This window comes from Chiloscyllium punctatum, chromosome 18, assembly GCF_047496795.1.
Source record: "Chiloscyllium punctatum isolate Juve2018m chromosome 18, sChiPun1.3, whole genome shotgun sequence".
In the NCBI taxonomy this organism is placed as follows: Eukaryota; Metazoa; Chordata; class Chondrichthyes; order Orectolobiformes; family Hemiscylliidae; genus Chiloscyllium; species Chiloscyllium punctatum.
In genome coordinates this window covers 89,615,646-89,634,290 of record NC_092756.1, presented here as the reverse complement: position 1 = coordinate 89,634,290, position 18,645 = coordinate 89,615,646, and the positions used below count along the sequence as shown (strand labels likewise).

The 18,645-nt window shown below is 40.8% G+C and overlaps 1 protein-coding gene across 3 annotated transcripts in view; it reads left to right on the top strand.

Moving 5' to 3' along the window:
* LOC140489300 (MOB kinase activator 2-like) overlaps positions 1–18,645 on the top strand; it is a 49,607-nt gene that overhangs the window by 15,063 nt on the left and 15,899 nt on the right. The window contains exon 1 of one of the 3 annotated variants that reach the window (XM_072588697.1): positions 14,844–14,864. The exons of 1 other annotated variant lie outside the window; for it this stretch is intronic. In XM_072588697.1, coding sequence (XP_072444798.1) covers positions 14,862–14,864 — 3 coding nt within the window. In that variant the 5' untranslated portion in view covers positions 14,844–14,861. Of the gene's footprint in view, positions 1–14,843; positions 14,865–15,430; positions 15,648–18,645 lie in introns of those variants that run through there. One more of the 3 variants, XM_072588695.1, reaches the window with a different exon arrangement.

Here is an 18,645-nt window from a genome sequence, read left to right as displayed (position 1 = left end):
CCGTTCGAAAGGGTCATGTCTTCGCTCTGAGATTGTGCCCTTGAGACCTAGTCTCTCCGACAAGAGGGAGAATCTTCTCCACGTCACACTGTCAGGCTTCTCCAAATTCTATAAGTTTCAATGAGATCCCCCCCTCATCTTTCTAAACTCCAATGAGTCCAGACCCACAGTCCTCATCCACTCCACATGACAAGCCCTTCATCACTGGGATCATTCTTGTGAACCTTCTCTGGACCCCCTCCAAGGTCAGCTCATCTTTACTTAGATATAGCCTGAAGCTGTTCATGATATTCCAAAATGCGGTCTGACCAGAGCCTTTTACAGCCTCGCCAGTATATTTCTGCTTCTGTATTCTAGCCTTATCATAATCCTAGAATCATCACACAGTGCGGGAAGTAGGCCATTCAATCCACTGAGTCCACACCGACCCTCTGAAGACATTCTACCCAGCCTCCTAGCCTATCCCTGTAACCTTACAATTTCCCATGGCTAATCCACCTAACCTGCACATCCCTGGACACTATGGGCAATTTAGCATTGCCAATTCACCTAATATGGGAGGAAACCCATGCAGTCACTGAGAGAAAGAGCAGACTCCACTCAGTTACCTGAGGCTGGAATCGATCCTGGGTCCCTATGAGGCAGCAGTGCTAACTACTGAGCCACTGTGCCGCACTGATAATGAATGCTAGCATTGTATTTACTGCCTTACCTGCCAACTTAACCTTTAAAAGAATCCTGAACTAGGTCTCCTAAGTCCCTTTATACTTCAGATTTCTGAAATCTTTCCCCGTTTTGAAGACAAGAACCTGGGCGTCCTTGTTAATAGTTTTAATTACAGGAATAATGTTCATTTAATTCAGTTGTATTGCACCTCGGTGATGGAAGGATGTACTTGCTGGAGATGGAGTGAAGTAAGCATCCTTGTTTGGCAAAATTATCCTATGAGCAGAGATCGAGGACTTTGAGTCTATATTCTTTAGAGCTTAGATGAGTAAGAGGCCATCCATTTGAAGTTCGTCAAATTCTTACATAGCTTGACAGGGCAGATGCTAGAATCATGCCAAAAGGCTCTTTCCTCTGGCTAGGTGGTTGAGAAAGTTAAAATTGATTTGGAGATGCCGGTGTTAGACTGCGGTGTACAAAGTTAAAAGTCACGCAACACCAGGTTATAGTCCAACAGGTTTATTTGGAAGCACTAGCTTTCGGAGCAACGCTCCTTCATCAGGTGATTGTGGAGTATAAGGTTATAAGATACAGAACTTATAGCAAAAGCTTACAGTGTGATGCAACTGAAATGATATATTGAAAAAGAATTGCTTGTTACATCTCTCATCATTTAGAATGACCATGTTGATTTCAGTTCTTTCATGTGTAAATCCCAGAACTTTTTTTAAAGTTACATTCTCAAGTGAACTTTAACAATAGGTACTATGTCAGCTCAGATAATGCATTGAAGGTGTGAGGTTAATGTCTATCTGTGCCCCAATGTTCAGATTGATTCTATTTCTAAAAAGCGATTTACAGAATCTTGCATGGATTCCTGCAGGTTTTGAGCAAAATAAAAGGTAATTCGGCAAGTACAAATTCATCCCACAAACTTGTGTGTCGGAGTGGGGAAAATGCTGGTGGGGGGGGAGGGAGGCTGCGAGGGGAGAGAAGGTGACTCTGTGTGTGTGTATAAAAAGGAGTATAAGTCTGAGAGGGTGAATGAGAGTGTGGGGGAAGGGAGGTGTGTCAATGTGTGAGCGTATGAGGGAGGGTCTGCGTGAGTGTCTGGGTCTGTAGATGTGTGTGTGTGTGCAGTGCAGTGGGGTCACCTGTAGTGTGACATGAATCCAAGGTCCTGGTTGAGGCCATCCCAGTTTCTGAACTTGGCATTGTTGCCTCTTCCAAAGTCTGCCTTGGGGGATGGTCTTACACTCCACAACCACCTGATGAAGGAGCAGTGCTCCAAAAGCTAGTTCTTCCAAATAAACCTGTACGACTATAACCTGATGTTGTGTGATTTTTTAAGAAAGTTAAAATCACAACTCCAGGTTATAGTCCCAACAGGTAAGACAACCTGGTGTTGTGTGACTTTTTAACTTTGTCCACCCCAATTCACCACCAGCAGCTCCACATCTTAGGTGGTTGAGAACCAGGGTGCACCATCTCAGCAGCATCAGCACATATAAGAAAATGCATTTAGAACTCGTTACCTGTAACACCTTTCTGGGACTTTAAGACTGAATATCTATTTGTGGTATAATCAGTGACTGTGGTCATTGTCTCCAAATTTTCACCTTTCTCTCAGTAAAGCTATCTGTGCCTTCTTTGATCTCTAACAATAAAACCACTGTGGCTTACTGCCAGACAGACTGCAGCGCAGTTTAAATTTAAAGCTACAGTTCCAAATGCTACAATCTTTATAAATCAAAATTTGCAGTCCTAAAGCATCACAATATTATGAACCTCGTGATTGCAGCAAAGAATGAACAGTTGAATTAAGATTAAAGTTTTCCTTGTGAATATTCTAGTATGATGTTTAGTTAAAGTTTAACCACCAGCAATCTGTCCAGATGTTTAATTTGTGTAGCTGGTGTCACCTGCCACAAATTTATAATCAGATTTTCTGCAAACAGAGAATTTAGAAGAATGTCTTTGTATTGTATTTTGAATAAATGTTTTACTTAAACATTTTTTTGTTGATCCAGCATTCACAGGGTTAACTACTTTGATTTTTTTACCATTGTAGAGCCTGCTCAGGCTTGTTGCATGCAGTTTGTTCTAATGACATCATTTTCTTTTTCATTTCCAGCAGTTTTATCTACAGCTTTTATCAGTCTCCACCTTTATACCCCTCCTTGCCATCAACTTAACAAAATAAAATTTCCATCTTTCTTTTTACACAGCTTCCTGCCTATCAACAATTACAATTTTAACATCTGAACTGTAGTTCAGGTCAATTGAAGAAGGCTGAAAGAGTATTGCTGATGGAAATGTGTACTGCTCTCTTACCATTGGCTGCAATGGAAATAAATCTGCCTTTCTTGTTCCGATAGTAGCAATGACCTGGTTTTCTGCATACTGTGAACTTTTAGTGACTACTGGTTAAAAGTGAAAGTGTGAAGCTGCATTGTTGTCTTTAATGTTAAGAATTGGGAGTGGCTGATTTTCATGAGACCCCGTCACTATCAAACTCAATTTGTCAAATGCATTGCTTGCTGACCTTGTTCATTTCACACCCAATAAACAGCAACTGATCCAGGTAGCCATAGCTAGTCATACCAACTGGATTGTGGAAGGTTGAGAGGTAACCTGATGGAAATTTATAAAATTTATAAATTTATGAGGGGCATAAATAAGGTGAATGCCAAAGGTCTTTTCCCTATGGTGAGGGATTTCAAAACTAGTTGGCATGTTTTTAAGGTGAGAGGAGAAAGATTTAAAAGGGATCTGAGGGGCAGCATTTTCAGACAGAAGTTGTATGTGGAATGAACTGCCAGAGGAAGTGGTAGATGCAGGTATAGTTACAATATTTAAAAGAATTTGGACAGATTCATGAAAAGGAACCGTTTAGAGGGGTATGGGCCAAAAGAAAGGCAAATTGGGCTAGTTTAGTTTGGGAATTTTGTTTGGCATGGTTGAGCTGGTCTGAATGGTCTGTTTCTGTGTTGTGTGACTCAAAGCTCTGTTTCTGTTGTCTTTCTCAAACTGTGCTAATTCTCTGTGCCCTACACAGTGACAGCATTTGGTAACAAAGCGATACAAAAAAATGACGTCTCTGAGTACTACACCACTTTTAGCAAATATTCAAGGAGCTTTAACATAGCACAGAACTGAATAAAAAGTACCTGCTATCCTGCGCAACCCCATCCCCATTCTGGACAGGGCAGTGTCATTAGGCCATGGGATGAGCAAACAATTTCTTTTAATATCTGTTATTTGCATAGCCATCGTCTTGCCATGTAAATGTTTGTTTTGGTGCATTAGAGCTTTTTTTGTCAAAGATGTGATGCATCAGAATAAGATCATATCTATTGTTCCGTCTGTGCACTTTGTAATGGTAGCTTTTTGTCTAAATGCAGTCCAATAGAGTTCATAGAATCAGAATTCCCACAGACCAAATGACCTCTTTCTGCACGACCCTCCAAAGAGCATCCTATTCAACTAGCATCCCTTCCCCTACAATCTCTGTAATTCCGCATGGGTTTTTTTTACCATGGCTAAACCGCAGCAGTTCAAGCAGCATCCGAGGAGCAGGAGCTTTAACATAGCACAGAACTGAATAAAAACTAGTACCTGCTATCCTGCACAACACCATCCCCATTCTGGACAGGGCAATGTCTTTAGGCCATGGGATGAGCAAGCAATTTCTTTTAATATCTGTTATTATGATGAAGGGCTTTTGCTTGAAACGTCGATTTTTCCTGCTCCTCGGATGCTGCCTGTGCTGCTGTGCTTTTCCAGCACCACTGTAATCTAGAATCTGGTTTCCAGCATCTACGGATCTTGTTTTTACCTACCATGGCGAAACCACCAATCCTGCACATCCCTTAACACTATGGGCCAATTTTTAGCATGGTCAATCCACCTAACCTGCACATCTCGACTGTGGGAAGAAATTAGAGTACCCGGCAGAAATCCATGCAGATATGGGGGGATCGTGCAAATTCGACACAATCACCCAAGGGTGGAATTGAAGTCTGGTACCTGGAGCTGTATTTGTTATTGGATAGGTAATTTCTGACTTAAGTTAAACATCTGGTTTAAATATGATTTGGAGATGCCGGCGTTGGACTGAGGTGTACACAGTTAAAAATCATGCAACACCAGGTTATAGTCCAACAGGTTTAATTGGAAGCGCACTAACTTTTGGAGCACTGCTCCTTCATCTGGTGATTGTGGAGGACACCATTGTAAGGCACAGAATTTATAGCAAAAGTTTACAGTGTGATGTAACTGAAATTATACATTGAAAAATACCTTGATTGTTGAGTCTTTTCATCTGTTCGAATACCATGATAGTTTCACTTCTTTCATGTGTGAATCACAAAACCTTTTTTTAAAAGTTGAATTCTCAGGTTAACTGTAACAATTGGTGTTAGCTAGACAATATAAGGGCTTTTGCCCGAAACATCGATTTCGAAGCTATTTGGATGCTGCCTGAACTGCTGTGCTTTTCCAGCACCACTAATCCACAATATGTTGAAGGTGTTAGCCCCCTGTGTTCGCTGTCTGTGTCATGATGTTTAGATAGATTCTAATCTAAAAAGTGAGATAAGAGTTTTCCATGAATTCATGCAGCTTTTGAGCAAAGCACAGTGTAACTCTGCAAGTACAAATTCACCCCACAAAATGTCTGCATGTGGGTCTTTGTGTCTGTCTCTGTGCGTGTGTGTGTGTGTCTGTCTGTCTGGGTTGGGGGTGGTGAGTGTGAGAGAGAGTTGTGTGTGTGTGTGTGTGTGGGGTGAGTGTAGAGTGCCTTAAGTCTGAGGGGGTGTGTGTGTGTGTGTCTGGGGTGGGGGGTTGTGAGTGTCTGTGAGAGAGTGTATATGTGTGTGCATGAGTGTAAAGTGATCGAAGTCTCTGAGAGGATGCATATGAGAGTGTGGGAGTGTGTGTGTCTGTAAGGGTGTGTGTGAGTGTCTGTGTATATATGTGTCTGTGTGTATAGGAGTGCCTGAGTGTCTGTGCCTGTGTGTGTGTGTGTGTGTCTAGTGCAACGGTGGTCACCTGTAGTGTGATATGAACCTAAGATCCCGCTTGAGGCCCTCCCTATGGGTATGGAACTTAGCTATCAGCCTCTGCTTGGCCACTTTTCGCTGCTGCCTGTCCCGAAGTCCGCCTTGGAGGATGGTCACCCAAAGGTCCGAGGTCAAATATGGTTAAAATATGTACTATGTAAACTGCATCTGGGTGTACAATGACCAAACAACAATGTAGATGTGACCTGGCAGCAAGGGAATTAGTGAAAGAGTTTTAAAAATCAGAATCTGCCAAGAAAACAAAATTTTGGTCCAGCACAATAATTTCTTGCTGATGACTGCCTCTTTACCATCCATGCTCAGTTAACAGCAAAATAACTCCTTCAAGAACCTCATAAAGAAACTGTGTTGGAACTACATAGTATTTCTGTCACTTGCTGAGAAGAGAAAAGGCATGTTTATGTTCCAGCTGGCCTCCCTTTTCAGAATGTTATGTATGCTGGGAAGAGATCTATGTCTGAAATGTTAACCTTTCACCTGTTGTAAACATCCAGCAATTCTTTCATCTACTTCAGATTTTCAGCGTATTCTAGTATTTCTTTTAAGGCCTTTGGGCTGTTTTCACTGCACCTAACTAACCTTTGTTACGATGATGCTTTTAATGCTGACTTTCTACAGCATGAATGACAATTTATGATTGAATGGTCTTTTGTAGTACTGTAACTAACCTGCTTCAACCACATCAAAGATTAGAGTTAGGTGAGCATTGAGTGACTCGAGCCTGGTCAACACTGTAATTTATTATCCTAAGGGACTAGGTCAGATTTGCTAATTATGGCATGATGTTCTGTTTGTAGGTTATACTGCAGGTTACAGTTGCTGTATGACCCATAGAGATTATTTTCTGCAAAACCTAACCGGTAATTTTAGAAAAATGTTAGTGTACAGTTGATGTTGTATGAGGTAATGGTTCTGAAGCAGTTACTGTTCGTGTTACATTGGGTCCACGGGTCCTGAAGAAGGGTTACACCCGAAACGTTGACTTTTCCGCTTCCTGAGGCTGCCTGGCTTGATGTGTTTTTCCAGCCTCCTGCCTGTCCACTATTCTACAGCCTCTGGGTGGAGTCAAGGGGTTCTGCTCTAGCTTTTGGAAGGAGGGGATGTATCTGTACCAGCTCCCTGAGGTCTTGGTAATTACACCTGAACAAATGTAGATGTTAGCAATTTTTGAGAAGATTTGTAGCTCAGGTTGAGCTGGAAGGTTTGTTTTCAGACATTTTGTCACCATACTAGGTAACATCATCAGTGAGAGTCTCCAGTGAAGCTCTGGTGGTAGATCCTGCCTCTCTCTCTCTTTATAAGTCTTGGGTTTCTTAAGTTGGGTATATATTGCTATCATAGAGTAAACTTTCTTCATACCTAAGAGCAGTGCTTCTGCTGTAAATATTCCAGAGTGGTCTTTTTTTTTTGCCACTAATCGCTAAGCAGACCCAACACAAATGAGGGTTGTTGGCAGCGAACTACAGGTACGCAGTACATTATTCAAAATCCTTGGGGGCAGTTGTTTCTTGGAATTTGGAATTTTTCAGATTTTGGAATAAATGACATTTTCACAGTGAAATTTAAAAAACGACCTAACAGCAGATGCATGTATGAATAGTATGAGCGCTGAGACACAATTGACACCTTCCAATGCTGGGCTACACCGCCATGTCACATCTGAGTGGCGTTGTTTGAGTGGGTGTGGAGTTGGGTCACCTGTTCGCATGCCAAAATGATGCTCCACACTCCATGAAAAATACTTTCGATTTTGGATGAAGAATTGTGTACCTGTACCTCAAACTATCCTTACTCAGTACCACTTACTGATACAGTGGCAAATACCACAAGATGACAGAATGGTCATCTGGGAAATTATCACAGATATGCACCTAACCAATACATCTCTGCATGCGGCTTACGTAGGATTAAGCATTATAGTTTAGGCTGGAATTTCTTTTTGAGTAATATCTCTTTCTTTAGGTCGCTATAGTGCCACATGCCAGAATCTAGCTGGCAGGTAGCCTCTGTCACTCATATATGTTACAAGGTATTATGCAATTATTAATCTGCTCAGACATTTGCTTGCTCTCCCTGTGTGATAACCACCTTATGCACCCCAGTGCCGTTGTGTTCCTGACTGGAATCAACATCTGTTAATTCTCCCAGTGTCTCAGCCCAGACAGAATTCACCTGGGAAATTTGAGGTTGGATAAGTGTATTTACTAATGTCTTATCAGTCTGTGGTGCACTGTGCTGAAGGTCTACCACAATACCCAGAGGAAAACACCTTTTCTGCAGGTTACAATAGGTTTATAGACAGGAATTAAATCTCAAGAGCTAGTGTTCATTTGTTATGATTTTTAACGCATAGTTACCAGAATTCATTATTTTGCACACCACTATTTCAAATGTGAAGAAGTTTTGCAACCAATGGTGTTTCTTAATCCTGATAAAACACCCTAGTTGACAAACTGAATAAAACATTTTCTTTTATGCCCATTATTTCATTTTCAACAACTGTGCTTAACGTGACTTTGGATATATAAGGAAACTTCAATGTTCATTAATTCACAGTCCATCGGCAAGACAGCAGTTATGGTGCTACCATCAAATAAAACACCTCTGGGCGAAGAAGGAACAAAACATTCCATACATATTGATCAACCCTACCCAATTAGTCTTGCTTAAAAAAAAAAGGATGTATATGGAGACTGGCTGACAACACATTTGAGCTTGGCTACAGTGCCTTCAACTTAGTTGCTAAAATTCATGTTAATCTTTCCATCTAAAACGGCCTTTGGAAAGAGACAGCGGAATTTTGTCAATACTGGAAACTGGCAAGGGTAGTACTGACAGCAGAAAAAAAGGTGACATTCAGGAATAAAATACGACTAATGTCAGCTGTTGTAACTGCAGATATTCCCTAAGGTAGTTGAGCTAATTTCTTGAATCTATATTCACAACAAAGTTGAATTCTAATGGCTTAACCTCAACTGAATTTTGTCTTGAAAGAATAATGGTTAATTTTAGAATCCTTTTATCTTGCACCTTTTATATATAAAGTTAAAACATTACTGATGATAGCATTGAAAATCTTGCTGTTAAAGTTCTGATGGCAGCATTATTGTTTGATGGATTATTTTGGCTAGAGTATTGGATCACTGATAAATTTTCAGTTTTTGTATCTGCTTTTTGAAATATGGTTCAAGTTGAAAATGGAATGGCAAGCTCTCTTAAAAGAAAGATATAAAATGATCCATTTTACAACTATTTGCATGTTGTTTCTAGTAATTGGAAGGAATTTAACTTTGAGTACACTCAGGTGTTTGGTTTCACCTTTCCAATTTTGATCTCCCCATACAAGGTGCAGTGAGATTGCTGTTGGCTGAAGTTCCTCAATAAGCTAGACTCCCACAACATTCTATATATACTGTCCAGAAATATTGTTAAAAATCTCACAAACCAGGTTATAGTCCAGCAGGTTTATTTGGGAGCACTAGCTTTGGGAGCGTTGCTCCTTCATCAGGTAGCAGCACTCCGAAAGCTAGTGCTTTCAAATAAACCTGTTGGACTATAACCTGGTGTTGTGTGATTTTTAACTTTGTCCACCCCAGTCCAACACCAGCTCCTCCACATCCTGAAGTATTGTTATAATTCAAGAGGAGAGAAGAAGCACTATGCTTGGATCAGAGGTAATCAGAGATGAGAATTCATTCAAGTTTTCTTTTTTAAAAAAATGACTATTGCATTTTGAATTGTTTTTTGAGACAGAATTTGCCGCATCTTTTTGTTTTGTTTTTTTTAAAGAAAACTAATGCTGTCTTTCAAGCAATGTCCTTCCTTCAAAAGTTTCAGAAAAATATGTCCAGGCTCTTAGGGGAACTCCAGTTTTTCTTGTTGTTTTTGTAAAACCTGGCATGCCTAAAGCTTTTGCAATCATTGTTAGCTTTGAAGTTTGCAGTCTGTAATTGAGGATCTAGTCTCATGCAGAATTCTTTGTTTGGCTGGATTTCAAGCATTAACTAGCCAATAAAGTGCAAGGTGTTATTTAGTAACAGTATTTGTGGCTGTTAAAGGCTACAGAAAAGTATCATTATATAGCCATGGGAATCTAAGAAATGCACAGTATGTTAACAGTTCCTTTAAAAACTAAAAAGTATTGATGCAAACTGCTCTGTATATGTACAGCTGGATAGAAACTAAAATTCATTCTCAAATGAGTGTGAAAGAACTTTAATCTAGTATATTGGATTGGCTGATCAAACACTTTTCATTACTAGTTAGGTCATGGGACCTCATCAAGCTGTGGACCTCTCTGCAAGATTCTGCAATTACTTGCCTGCCAGAATCCTTACTTTCAGACCTTGCTGTCTGTAATCTCACTATCTTGAGTTTGATGTGGAGTTGCTGGTGTCGCTCTCGAAGGAGCAGTGCTCCGAAAGCTTGCACTTCCAAATAAACCTGTTGTACTATAACATTGTCTGAGTCATATGAGTATCTGCTGTGTATGTGGTGGGTGGTGTTCCCACATGTGATGGTAGTATTCCTGTCGATGGTCTGGCAAGATTGTGTGGTGCTATGGTCAATGTTGTCCTGAAGGCTGAGTAGTTTGCTGTGAACGATGATCTGTTTAAGGTTTACCGGTTGTTTGAAGGTGTGAAGTGGAGGGATGATCTTTGCGAGATGCTCGTCATCATTAATAACATGTTAAAGGCTGCAAAGAACATGACATAGTCTCTCTGCTCTGGGGATGTGCCTGACGACAAAGGGTGCTCTATTGTATGTATCCTGTGCCTGTCTTAGGTTGTTGTGGTTTTTCATTGTGGCACATTGGGACTGGTAATCAATGAGTTGAATACCATACCCTGTTCTTATGAGGGTGTCCTTCAAAATCTTTAGGTGTCTGTTGCATTCTTCCTCATCTGAGTATATCCTATGGAGGGCTTGTCTGTAGGGGATGGCTTCTTTAATATGTTTAGGGTGGAAGCTAGAGCAGCATCATGAGGTTAACAGTGGGCTTGCACTGGAGTGAGGTAATGAGGTGTCCATCCTTGATAGAGATGTGTGGTTCCAAGAATGAGACTGATTCTAGAGTAGTCCATGGTAATTCTGGTGGGATGAAACTTTTTGATATCACCATATAGCAGTTTTATTGATTCCTTTCCATGGGTCCAAAAGAAGATAATGTCGTTGATTTGGCTGCAGGTCCTGTGCAGCAAAGAAGTCTTGTTGAAACTTGTGTATAAATATGTTGGCATATTGGGGTGCCGATTTGGTCCCCATGGCTGTTCATTGTCTTCACCTTTCTCCAAACACAATGTGATCGAGGATGAAGTGGATGAGATGTAGGATGGTTTCTGGAAATTTGCATCTGTGAAGAAAAATCAGTTAATGTTTTGCGTTCAGTGACCCTTCCTCTGGTTTTTCTTCCCAGATGCTGCTGGTCCTGCTCGGCTTTTCCAGCAGCTTCTGTTTTTGTTACATGTTATTCCAGTCATTTGGTTTGTCTCCAGCACCACCTTATTTTTAAATTTTTGTGATTATCTTTCTCCGTCTCTCTGTCTCTATACATCTATCTCTCTCTGTCTGTTTGACTGTCCGTGGCTTGCTTTAACTCTTTGACTATGTCGATTAATCTCGATGACACTGTGATATTGTGTTTCTTTATGACTATGCCCCTCGGTATATCTATTTCTTTCTGTTTCTCCCTGCCCCTCTCTGATTTTGCCCAGAGGTGCGAGGGAGGAACGAAGGACTTCTGGAAAGGTTTGAAGTGGGAAGTGCACCCAACTCCAACTCCTCGAAAACCGAGTTAGGGAACTGGAGCTGATGAACTACGGATCATCCGGGAGGCTGAGGGAGAAATTGAGAGGATGTACAGGGAGGTGGTCACTCCCCAGACACAGGATAGGGACAGCCGGGTTACTGTCAGCGGGAGGGAAGGGAACCGAAGGTAAGAGCAGGGGTCCCTGTGGCTATTCCCGTCCGCAATAAGTATATTGTTTTGTATACTGCTGGTGGGGATAGCCTACCAGGGGAAAGCCATAGTTGTCAGGTCTCTGGCACTGTGGCTCAGAAGGGAAGGGGGGAAAATAGAAAAGTGCTAATGGTAGGGGACTCAATACTTAGATGGATTGACAGGAGATTTTGTGGTCAGAAATGGGACTCCCGGAAGGTATGTTGCCTCCCCAGTGCCAGGGTCCAGGATGTCGCCAATTGGGTTTCCAAGATTCTGAAGGGAGAGGGTAAGCAGCCAGAAATCATGGCACCAATGATATAGCCAGGAAAGGGATTGAGGGTCTGAAAAGTGACTACAGAGAGTTAGGTTGGAAGCTGAAGAGCAGGACGAGTAGAGTAGTGATCTCAGGTTTGCTACCGGTGCCACGATGAGCGGCACGGTGGCACATTGGTTAGCACTGCTGCCTCCCAGTGTCAGAGACCTGGGTTCAATTCCTACCTCCGGCAATTGTCTGTGTGGAGTTTGCACATCCTCCCAGTGTCTGCGTGGGTTTCCACTGGGTGCTCTGGTTTCCTCCCACAATCATAAAGATGTGCAGGTTAGGTGAATTGGCCATGCTAAATTGCCCGTAGTGTTAGGTGCAGGGGTGAATGCAGGGAAATGGGTCCGGGCGGGCTGCTCTTCGGAGGGTCGGTGTTGACTTGTTGGGCCGAAGGGCCTGTTTCCACACGGTAAGTAATCTAATCTAATCTAATCATCAGAAGGATGTGTGAAATTTGAAAGGGTTCAGAAAAGATTTACAAGGATGTTGCCAGTGTTGGAGGGTTTGAGCGATAGGGAGAGGTTGAATAGGCTGGGGCGGTTTCCCTGGAGTGTCAGCGGCTGAGGGGTGACCTTACAGAGGTTTATAAAATCATGAAGGGCATGTATAGGATAAATAGACAAGGTCTTTTCCCTGGGGTGGGAGTCCAGAACTCGAAGGCATAGATTTAGGGTGAGAGGGGAAAGGTATAAAAGAGACCTAAGGGGCAACTTTTTCACGCAGAGGGTGGTATGTGTATGGAATGAGCTGCCAGCGGAAGTGGTGGAGGCTGATACAATGACAGCATTTAAAAGGCATCTAGATGGGTATATGCATAGGAAGGGTTTGGAGGGATACGTGTCGGGTGCTGACAGGTGTGACTAGATTGGGTTGGGATATCTGGTCAGCACGGACGAGTTGGACCGAAGGGTTTGTTTCCATCCTATATGTCTCTATGACTCTATCTCTGCCTCATTTAATCAGATTATAGATCATCCCTTTGGTTGTTATTCAGCTATTGACACTTAACTCATTTTGCCCGAAATGTCGATTTTCCTGCTTCTCAGATATTGCCTGACCTGGTGTTCTTTTCCAGCACCACTCTCTCAACTCTAATCTCCAGCATCTGCAGTCCTCACTTTCGCCGACTTTACTCATGCTAACACCCTTGCAGAGACTTATTATTCAGCACTCCATTCACACCATTTGTATGATCTTTTGATCTCTCTGCCCATAAATTCTGTGTTCTGTGTACTTCCCTGTCGCTTCACCTGACCAAAAGGCTATACTCAGAAGGTTTGTGATTTCAAATAAACCTGTTGGACTACAACCTGGTGTTATGTGATTTCTGACTTTGTCTACTGCAGTCCAACTCTGGCACCTCCACATTGTAAGTAGTTTTGATTGCACAGTTTCCAGAACCCTCCAGTTTCCCTTCCCTTCATTCAGTATTCAATCTAATCGTCAATGTTGACAGTTTCTGCCTCATTTGCTAATCCCTAAATTACATTTAAAATACTTGTGCTCTCTGCTTAAATTTTTTACAGTCTGCCTCTAACTGCATTTTAATTTTAAAGACTATCAAACTGCTCCATAATTCTAAATTCTATTTTTTCAAATCTATCTTATTATTTGTATTACATAATTGGTAGAAATGCAAGTAAATTGTCCTGTCTATACAGCCTCTGTATCTTTAGTTTAAAAATCTCACAACACCAGATGAAGGAGCAGCCCTCTGAAAGCTGGTGCTCCCAAATAAATCTGTTGGACTATAACCTGGTGTTGTGTAATTTTTAACTTTGTACACCCCAGTCCAACACGGACTCTTCCAAATCTGTATCTTTACCAAGTGTGGAGTCCAATACTACACACATGCTTTAGCTAGGGCTTTAAGTTTTGTGTGGGCTGATTATTACCTTTTGGCCTTTATGTTTTGTCCCTCGTGATGGAGTCTAGAATTCCATTAGCTCTTAATAGCCTTTTCTGCTTTTACTGTCCTGTAAACCTGAATCCTTAATATCCCTCTGCTCTTCCACACCACCAAGCAGAATTATTGCTCTTTTAACTAAATCTCATCTCCCATTTACAGGCATTGAAATCCAGATGCCTGTTTCTATAGCCCTTTCCCATCTAAACAATATCACTTCTGCTTCCTCTGATCCTGTAAAGAATGAGCGTTATGGTGAACAGAACACCTTTTCTTCCCTGTTCTTATTTAGCCGTAATGGCTGCAACTAAGAATGAAGCAACTAACTAAAATAATAGATGAGTGTTTTATCAATTTGGGCTGGAGTTACTCACTTGACACAAAGATCAGTGACCTCCTTGTGGTTAATGCTGTTTTAAATTCGATAATGCCATAATGAGAATATATTTTTCACTTGTTTGTGGATGTTTGAAAATCTTGCTCTTAAACTAATACAGATATTTTCTCGCCTTACTAGAGGAGTGTAAGTAATGAATGACCAGTGTGACTTACACATGCATCCCCTGCAGATATCTCAAAAAAAGATTTGAAAAGGATATTCACAGATGAAATGATTTGCACAAGAAATTCTTATCATTCCACCCAGTCTGGCTCATTTGACAGTGATGCCCTCTACCCCTTCTCGAGCAACACAATCATCTTGGAGACTTATGTGAAGAACATGTAAAAAGCCCAAGCCAGTTGGGAGGAATAGGGCGGGAATAAAAACTGAGAAATTCCCCAACCCCTTAAGCAAACAACGGCTGAAGATGGTAGAAGCTTTTCCCTGACGGTAGTGACCCAGGGAATTTATTTAACAAATTCCACTTTTTGGAGAGAACCTTTTATAACTCGTAACCGGACGGATTGGTTACTTCAAAGCGGAGGAAAAATCTTAGAAGTATGGTAAAGACTTCCTGATGATTCACGTTGGAGTATTGTTTGAGCTACGTTAATCAGTATTAAAATCTGTTTCATGGCTTATCACTTTTTAAAAATCAGAGTTTGTTAGCATGTTATTTTTTGCACAGCCGTGGTTTATATATTTGAACACCCAATAGTGCAGTTATAAACTCTGCCCCTCCAAAATTATTTTCGGTTGTATAGAATGAAGGGCCAATGGGATACTTTGCTTTTTATATAGCACTGACGCATTAATAACAGCGTATACTGCAAAATTAAAGTGTATTGGTTTAAGTACAGTTTTTGTTCTAATCATGTATTGGAACGAATATATCAGCTATGCCGAGTGACAGCGCTATATTTTTGTAGTCAGCGACAGAAGTGTTTCTGATCCACAATTAATAGTATTATATTGATTCGCACTCTTTACACAGAATCCCTAAGGAGACGAGGATGACTCCTTTGTGTTGGGTTCAATTTACAGACGATCCCTAAGGCCTTTGCTTTGTGTTGTCGTGGCAGCAGCAACAGCCTGCCTTCCGATTGGCTCGCTCTGGAGTCAGTCCTATAAGCACATCAATGCAGTCAAACTAGTTTGCAGAGTGGTTTGAGCTTGTTGTGTTACAGAGGGGGGCACTTAGTACATGCTGTTTATTGTGCGGGTGGTTTTTTTTTGTTTGTGTCAATTTCCTCCAATCTGGCGGTTGAGTGAAAAAACCAGGGGGCCCTGGAGCAGTGCAGGATGGTCCTTCAGGCTGTAGGGAAGGCACTGGGCTACAGGAAAAGGTAAGGAAATGAAAGAATTGTTCTAGGGAATGTGCAGCTGACGTGGAAAGAGAATGGCATAAGAGTAGTGTTGCGAACTTTCAGTCCGCAGATCCTTAGGGATCTAAATTTCTACACCTATGTCCCCTCGACACACCCCTCCTGACCACGCCTTAATATGTAAGTATTATAGTCTTCAAATGAATTATAGATCATCATGTTTCCTTTGTTTCACATGTTTAACTATTGCAACAAAAGAGAGACAGAATTAAGGGATTAGACAAAGTCAGTTTCTACTCATCGAAACAAAAACTGAATTAAATTTGTTGAAAATACTGCTTGCTAAATTGTGTATTCATGGAAAGGGGGATTTGGTTGTTTGCTGGTAGATATTTGCCTATCAGAACAGCCCAAACAACTAGACCGTATCCTTTGAGAATGCTGTGTGCACTCCCTGATGCAGTCATTCTGACACCAGGGGAGTGTACGATCTCATGGAGAAATTCACAGTATTCTTTAGCTATCCAAGTAGTTTGTTTTTTTTAAATCAAATGTTGGATGGGGGAAATTCGCTGAGGTTCATTTTTAAAAAATAGCAAAATACGTATGGGCAATTATGTCAGATGAAAACTGAATAGTCCTCTTGCACTCACTTTGAAGAATTACACAAGTAGTGGGTATGTTGGTAAAGACTGAAAGGTGAATAATCAGTAGTAAAGAAGACAAGACTGTTTTAAAATAAAAAGCTGTGATGTAGGGGAGCCAGTGTTAGACTGGGGTGGACAAAGTTTAAAAATTACACACCAGGTTATAGTCCAACAGGTTTATTTGGAGGCACTAGCTTTTGGAACACTGCTCCTTCAGCCTGATTTTTAACTTTAAAATAAAAGATTACAACCTATTTTGAGGTTTATGCATCATTTAGTGACTGGCTTTATAGCTTTTTGTCACTGAGTTAATCTTGTTTTCACTTCAAGTAAGTCTGGTTGTCGCCTGTCTTCCGAAACAAGTTACTGTAAGATTAGAGATCCCATGAGCACTGAGCTTCTCTTCATTTAGAAGCCTAGATAGCTGGTGTAGTTGCACTTTTTAACCAGTCAGGGCATTGCAGCTGAGCCTTGACCAGTCTTAATACTGAATTATTAGACTTTTAAGGACAAGTATAGAAGCCCTTGTCAGATTACCAGTTCCTAATCCAGAAATACTGAGGCCAGTTGTTGAATCCACACTGCTAACCTGTCTGAGATTAACCAGTGATAAAACGTGGTTTTTTTCTTCATTTGTGTGGCTCATGTGTACAGCTTTTGCTAAGTTATCAGGGCATCTGGCCTATCTGAAACTTGTGAAATGTTTTTTTTTCTGGGATACATATATACTGTTTCATGTTGTACAGAATACTTCCTTTCTATTGCTGGTTCTTCATTGTGTGCTGTGGGATATTCAATATTAGTTTGGAAGCTGCAGGAAGTTGAACAGAGTTTGTGTTCCCACAGAATGCTATTCTTTGTTTTGTTGCTCTCTTCAACGTCCTGAATCTTTAGTAAAATTACAGGTTTATAAAGGATGGAGGAAGATGATGATGAACAACTTTTAGCGTATCAATTAGCAACTTGCTAACAGATAAAATTTTCTTCAACAATGTTGAAAGAACTTTAAAAATGCAGCTCAGTGTAAAGGCAGACCATGTCATATAACTGAAAGTAATTTGATTCTTTAATGCAACATATCAATTGAAACTGGATTACTATTATTCTACAACAGTTCCTCCTCCACTTGGATAACTCCATTAACTGACCAAATAGGTTTAAACATAAGCAATGGGAAAATAAGGAGCTTTTGTATTTTGTGGATCATTCCCATCTACCACCTCATATTATTTGTGAATCTCTTGCTCTTCAGAACTGGTCCAACTGTCTCAATTACTCTACTCTGACAGCCTTCCCTGATAACTTCTTCAATAATGTTGTTATCTGTTGGGTTGAAAGGTTCACGTGATTTCCTTTCTTCTTATTCCCTTGTGTTGCGTGGTGTTTGCGTCCTTCACAATCACCTGCTGGGATCAATTTCCTAATCGCCTGTTAGTGTAAAGTAGCTCAGAAAACCCAGACTTTGTTCACCCTAAGATAGCAATGATAGTGGTAAAGAGAAATTGATAATGCCAGTTTGAATACTTGCTCAAATCAGTACTTTGTGAAAGTTTGGCATTATAATTGAGGTTGTGATAAATTCGCCAACTTTGCTACGTAGACAAATCCCCTAAAGTATTTTATTTTGTATAATTATTTCATGTAGGCTGTTAGTCTAAAGGACATGGATTATATAAATCAGAATATTTGTTTTCCATTTTAAATCTTTTGGAACAAAACTTTATTTCAAGTTTGAGCAAACCTGTCTGCTGTGACATCTGTCAGAGGCAAAGAATACACTCCTGAATTAGAAGATAAAACCACCTATTCCCAAATTGGGCCCCAGTGTTGCCAAAAAATGCAATACATGTTGTATAATGTGCTGTTCCTGTGGTATTGTCATCTTAAATTGCCCCTTAATCACCAGGTTGTCTCACTAGTTGTTATATAGCTCAAAGTACTGACCCCACCCACTGCCCGCATTTAGACTGACACAATTTATAATTGGTTCCCTTTCTGCAGTTTGAGGGCATTTGTGAAGATTGCGCATACCCATCAACTGTTATGCTTTAATCAAATCCTAGTGACGACAGGCCATAATTTACTTCAATTTAACTTACAAAGAAATATGTACCTCTTCTTTCCAGATATTTTGAGAAAGTGCTCAAGCTAGTTTGTCAGATTCCCCCCTCCAAAGTATTGTCTCATTATGCTTTATCCAAACCTTTACATCATTTTTCTGTAAATAACTGGAAATTTAGAAGGTACATACACTTGGAAATGGGTGCAACACAGATTTGCTTCTATTTATTTAGCTTTCTACATGTTTTGTGTTTAGTGTCTCTTTTGTAATGGGGCAGTCTGTACCCAATCTGGGCAGGCTTGATATCACT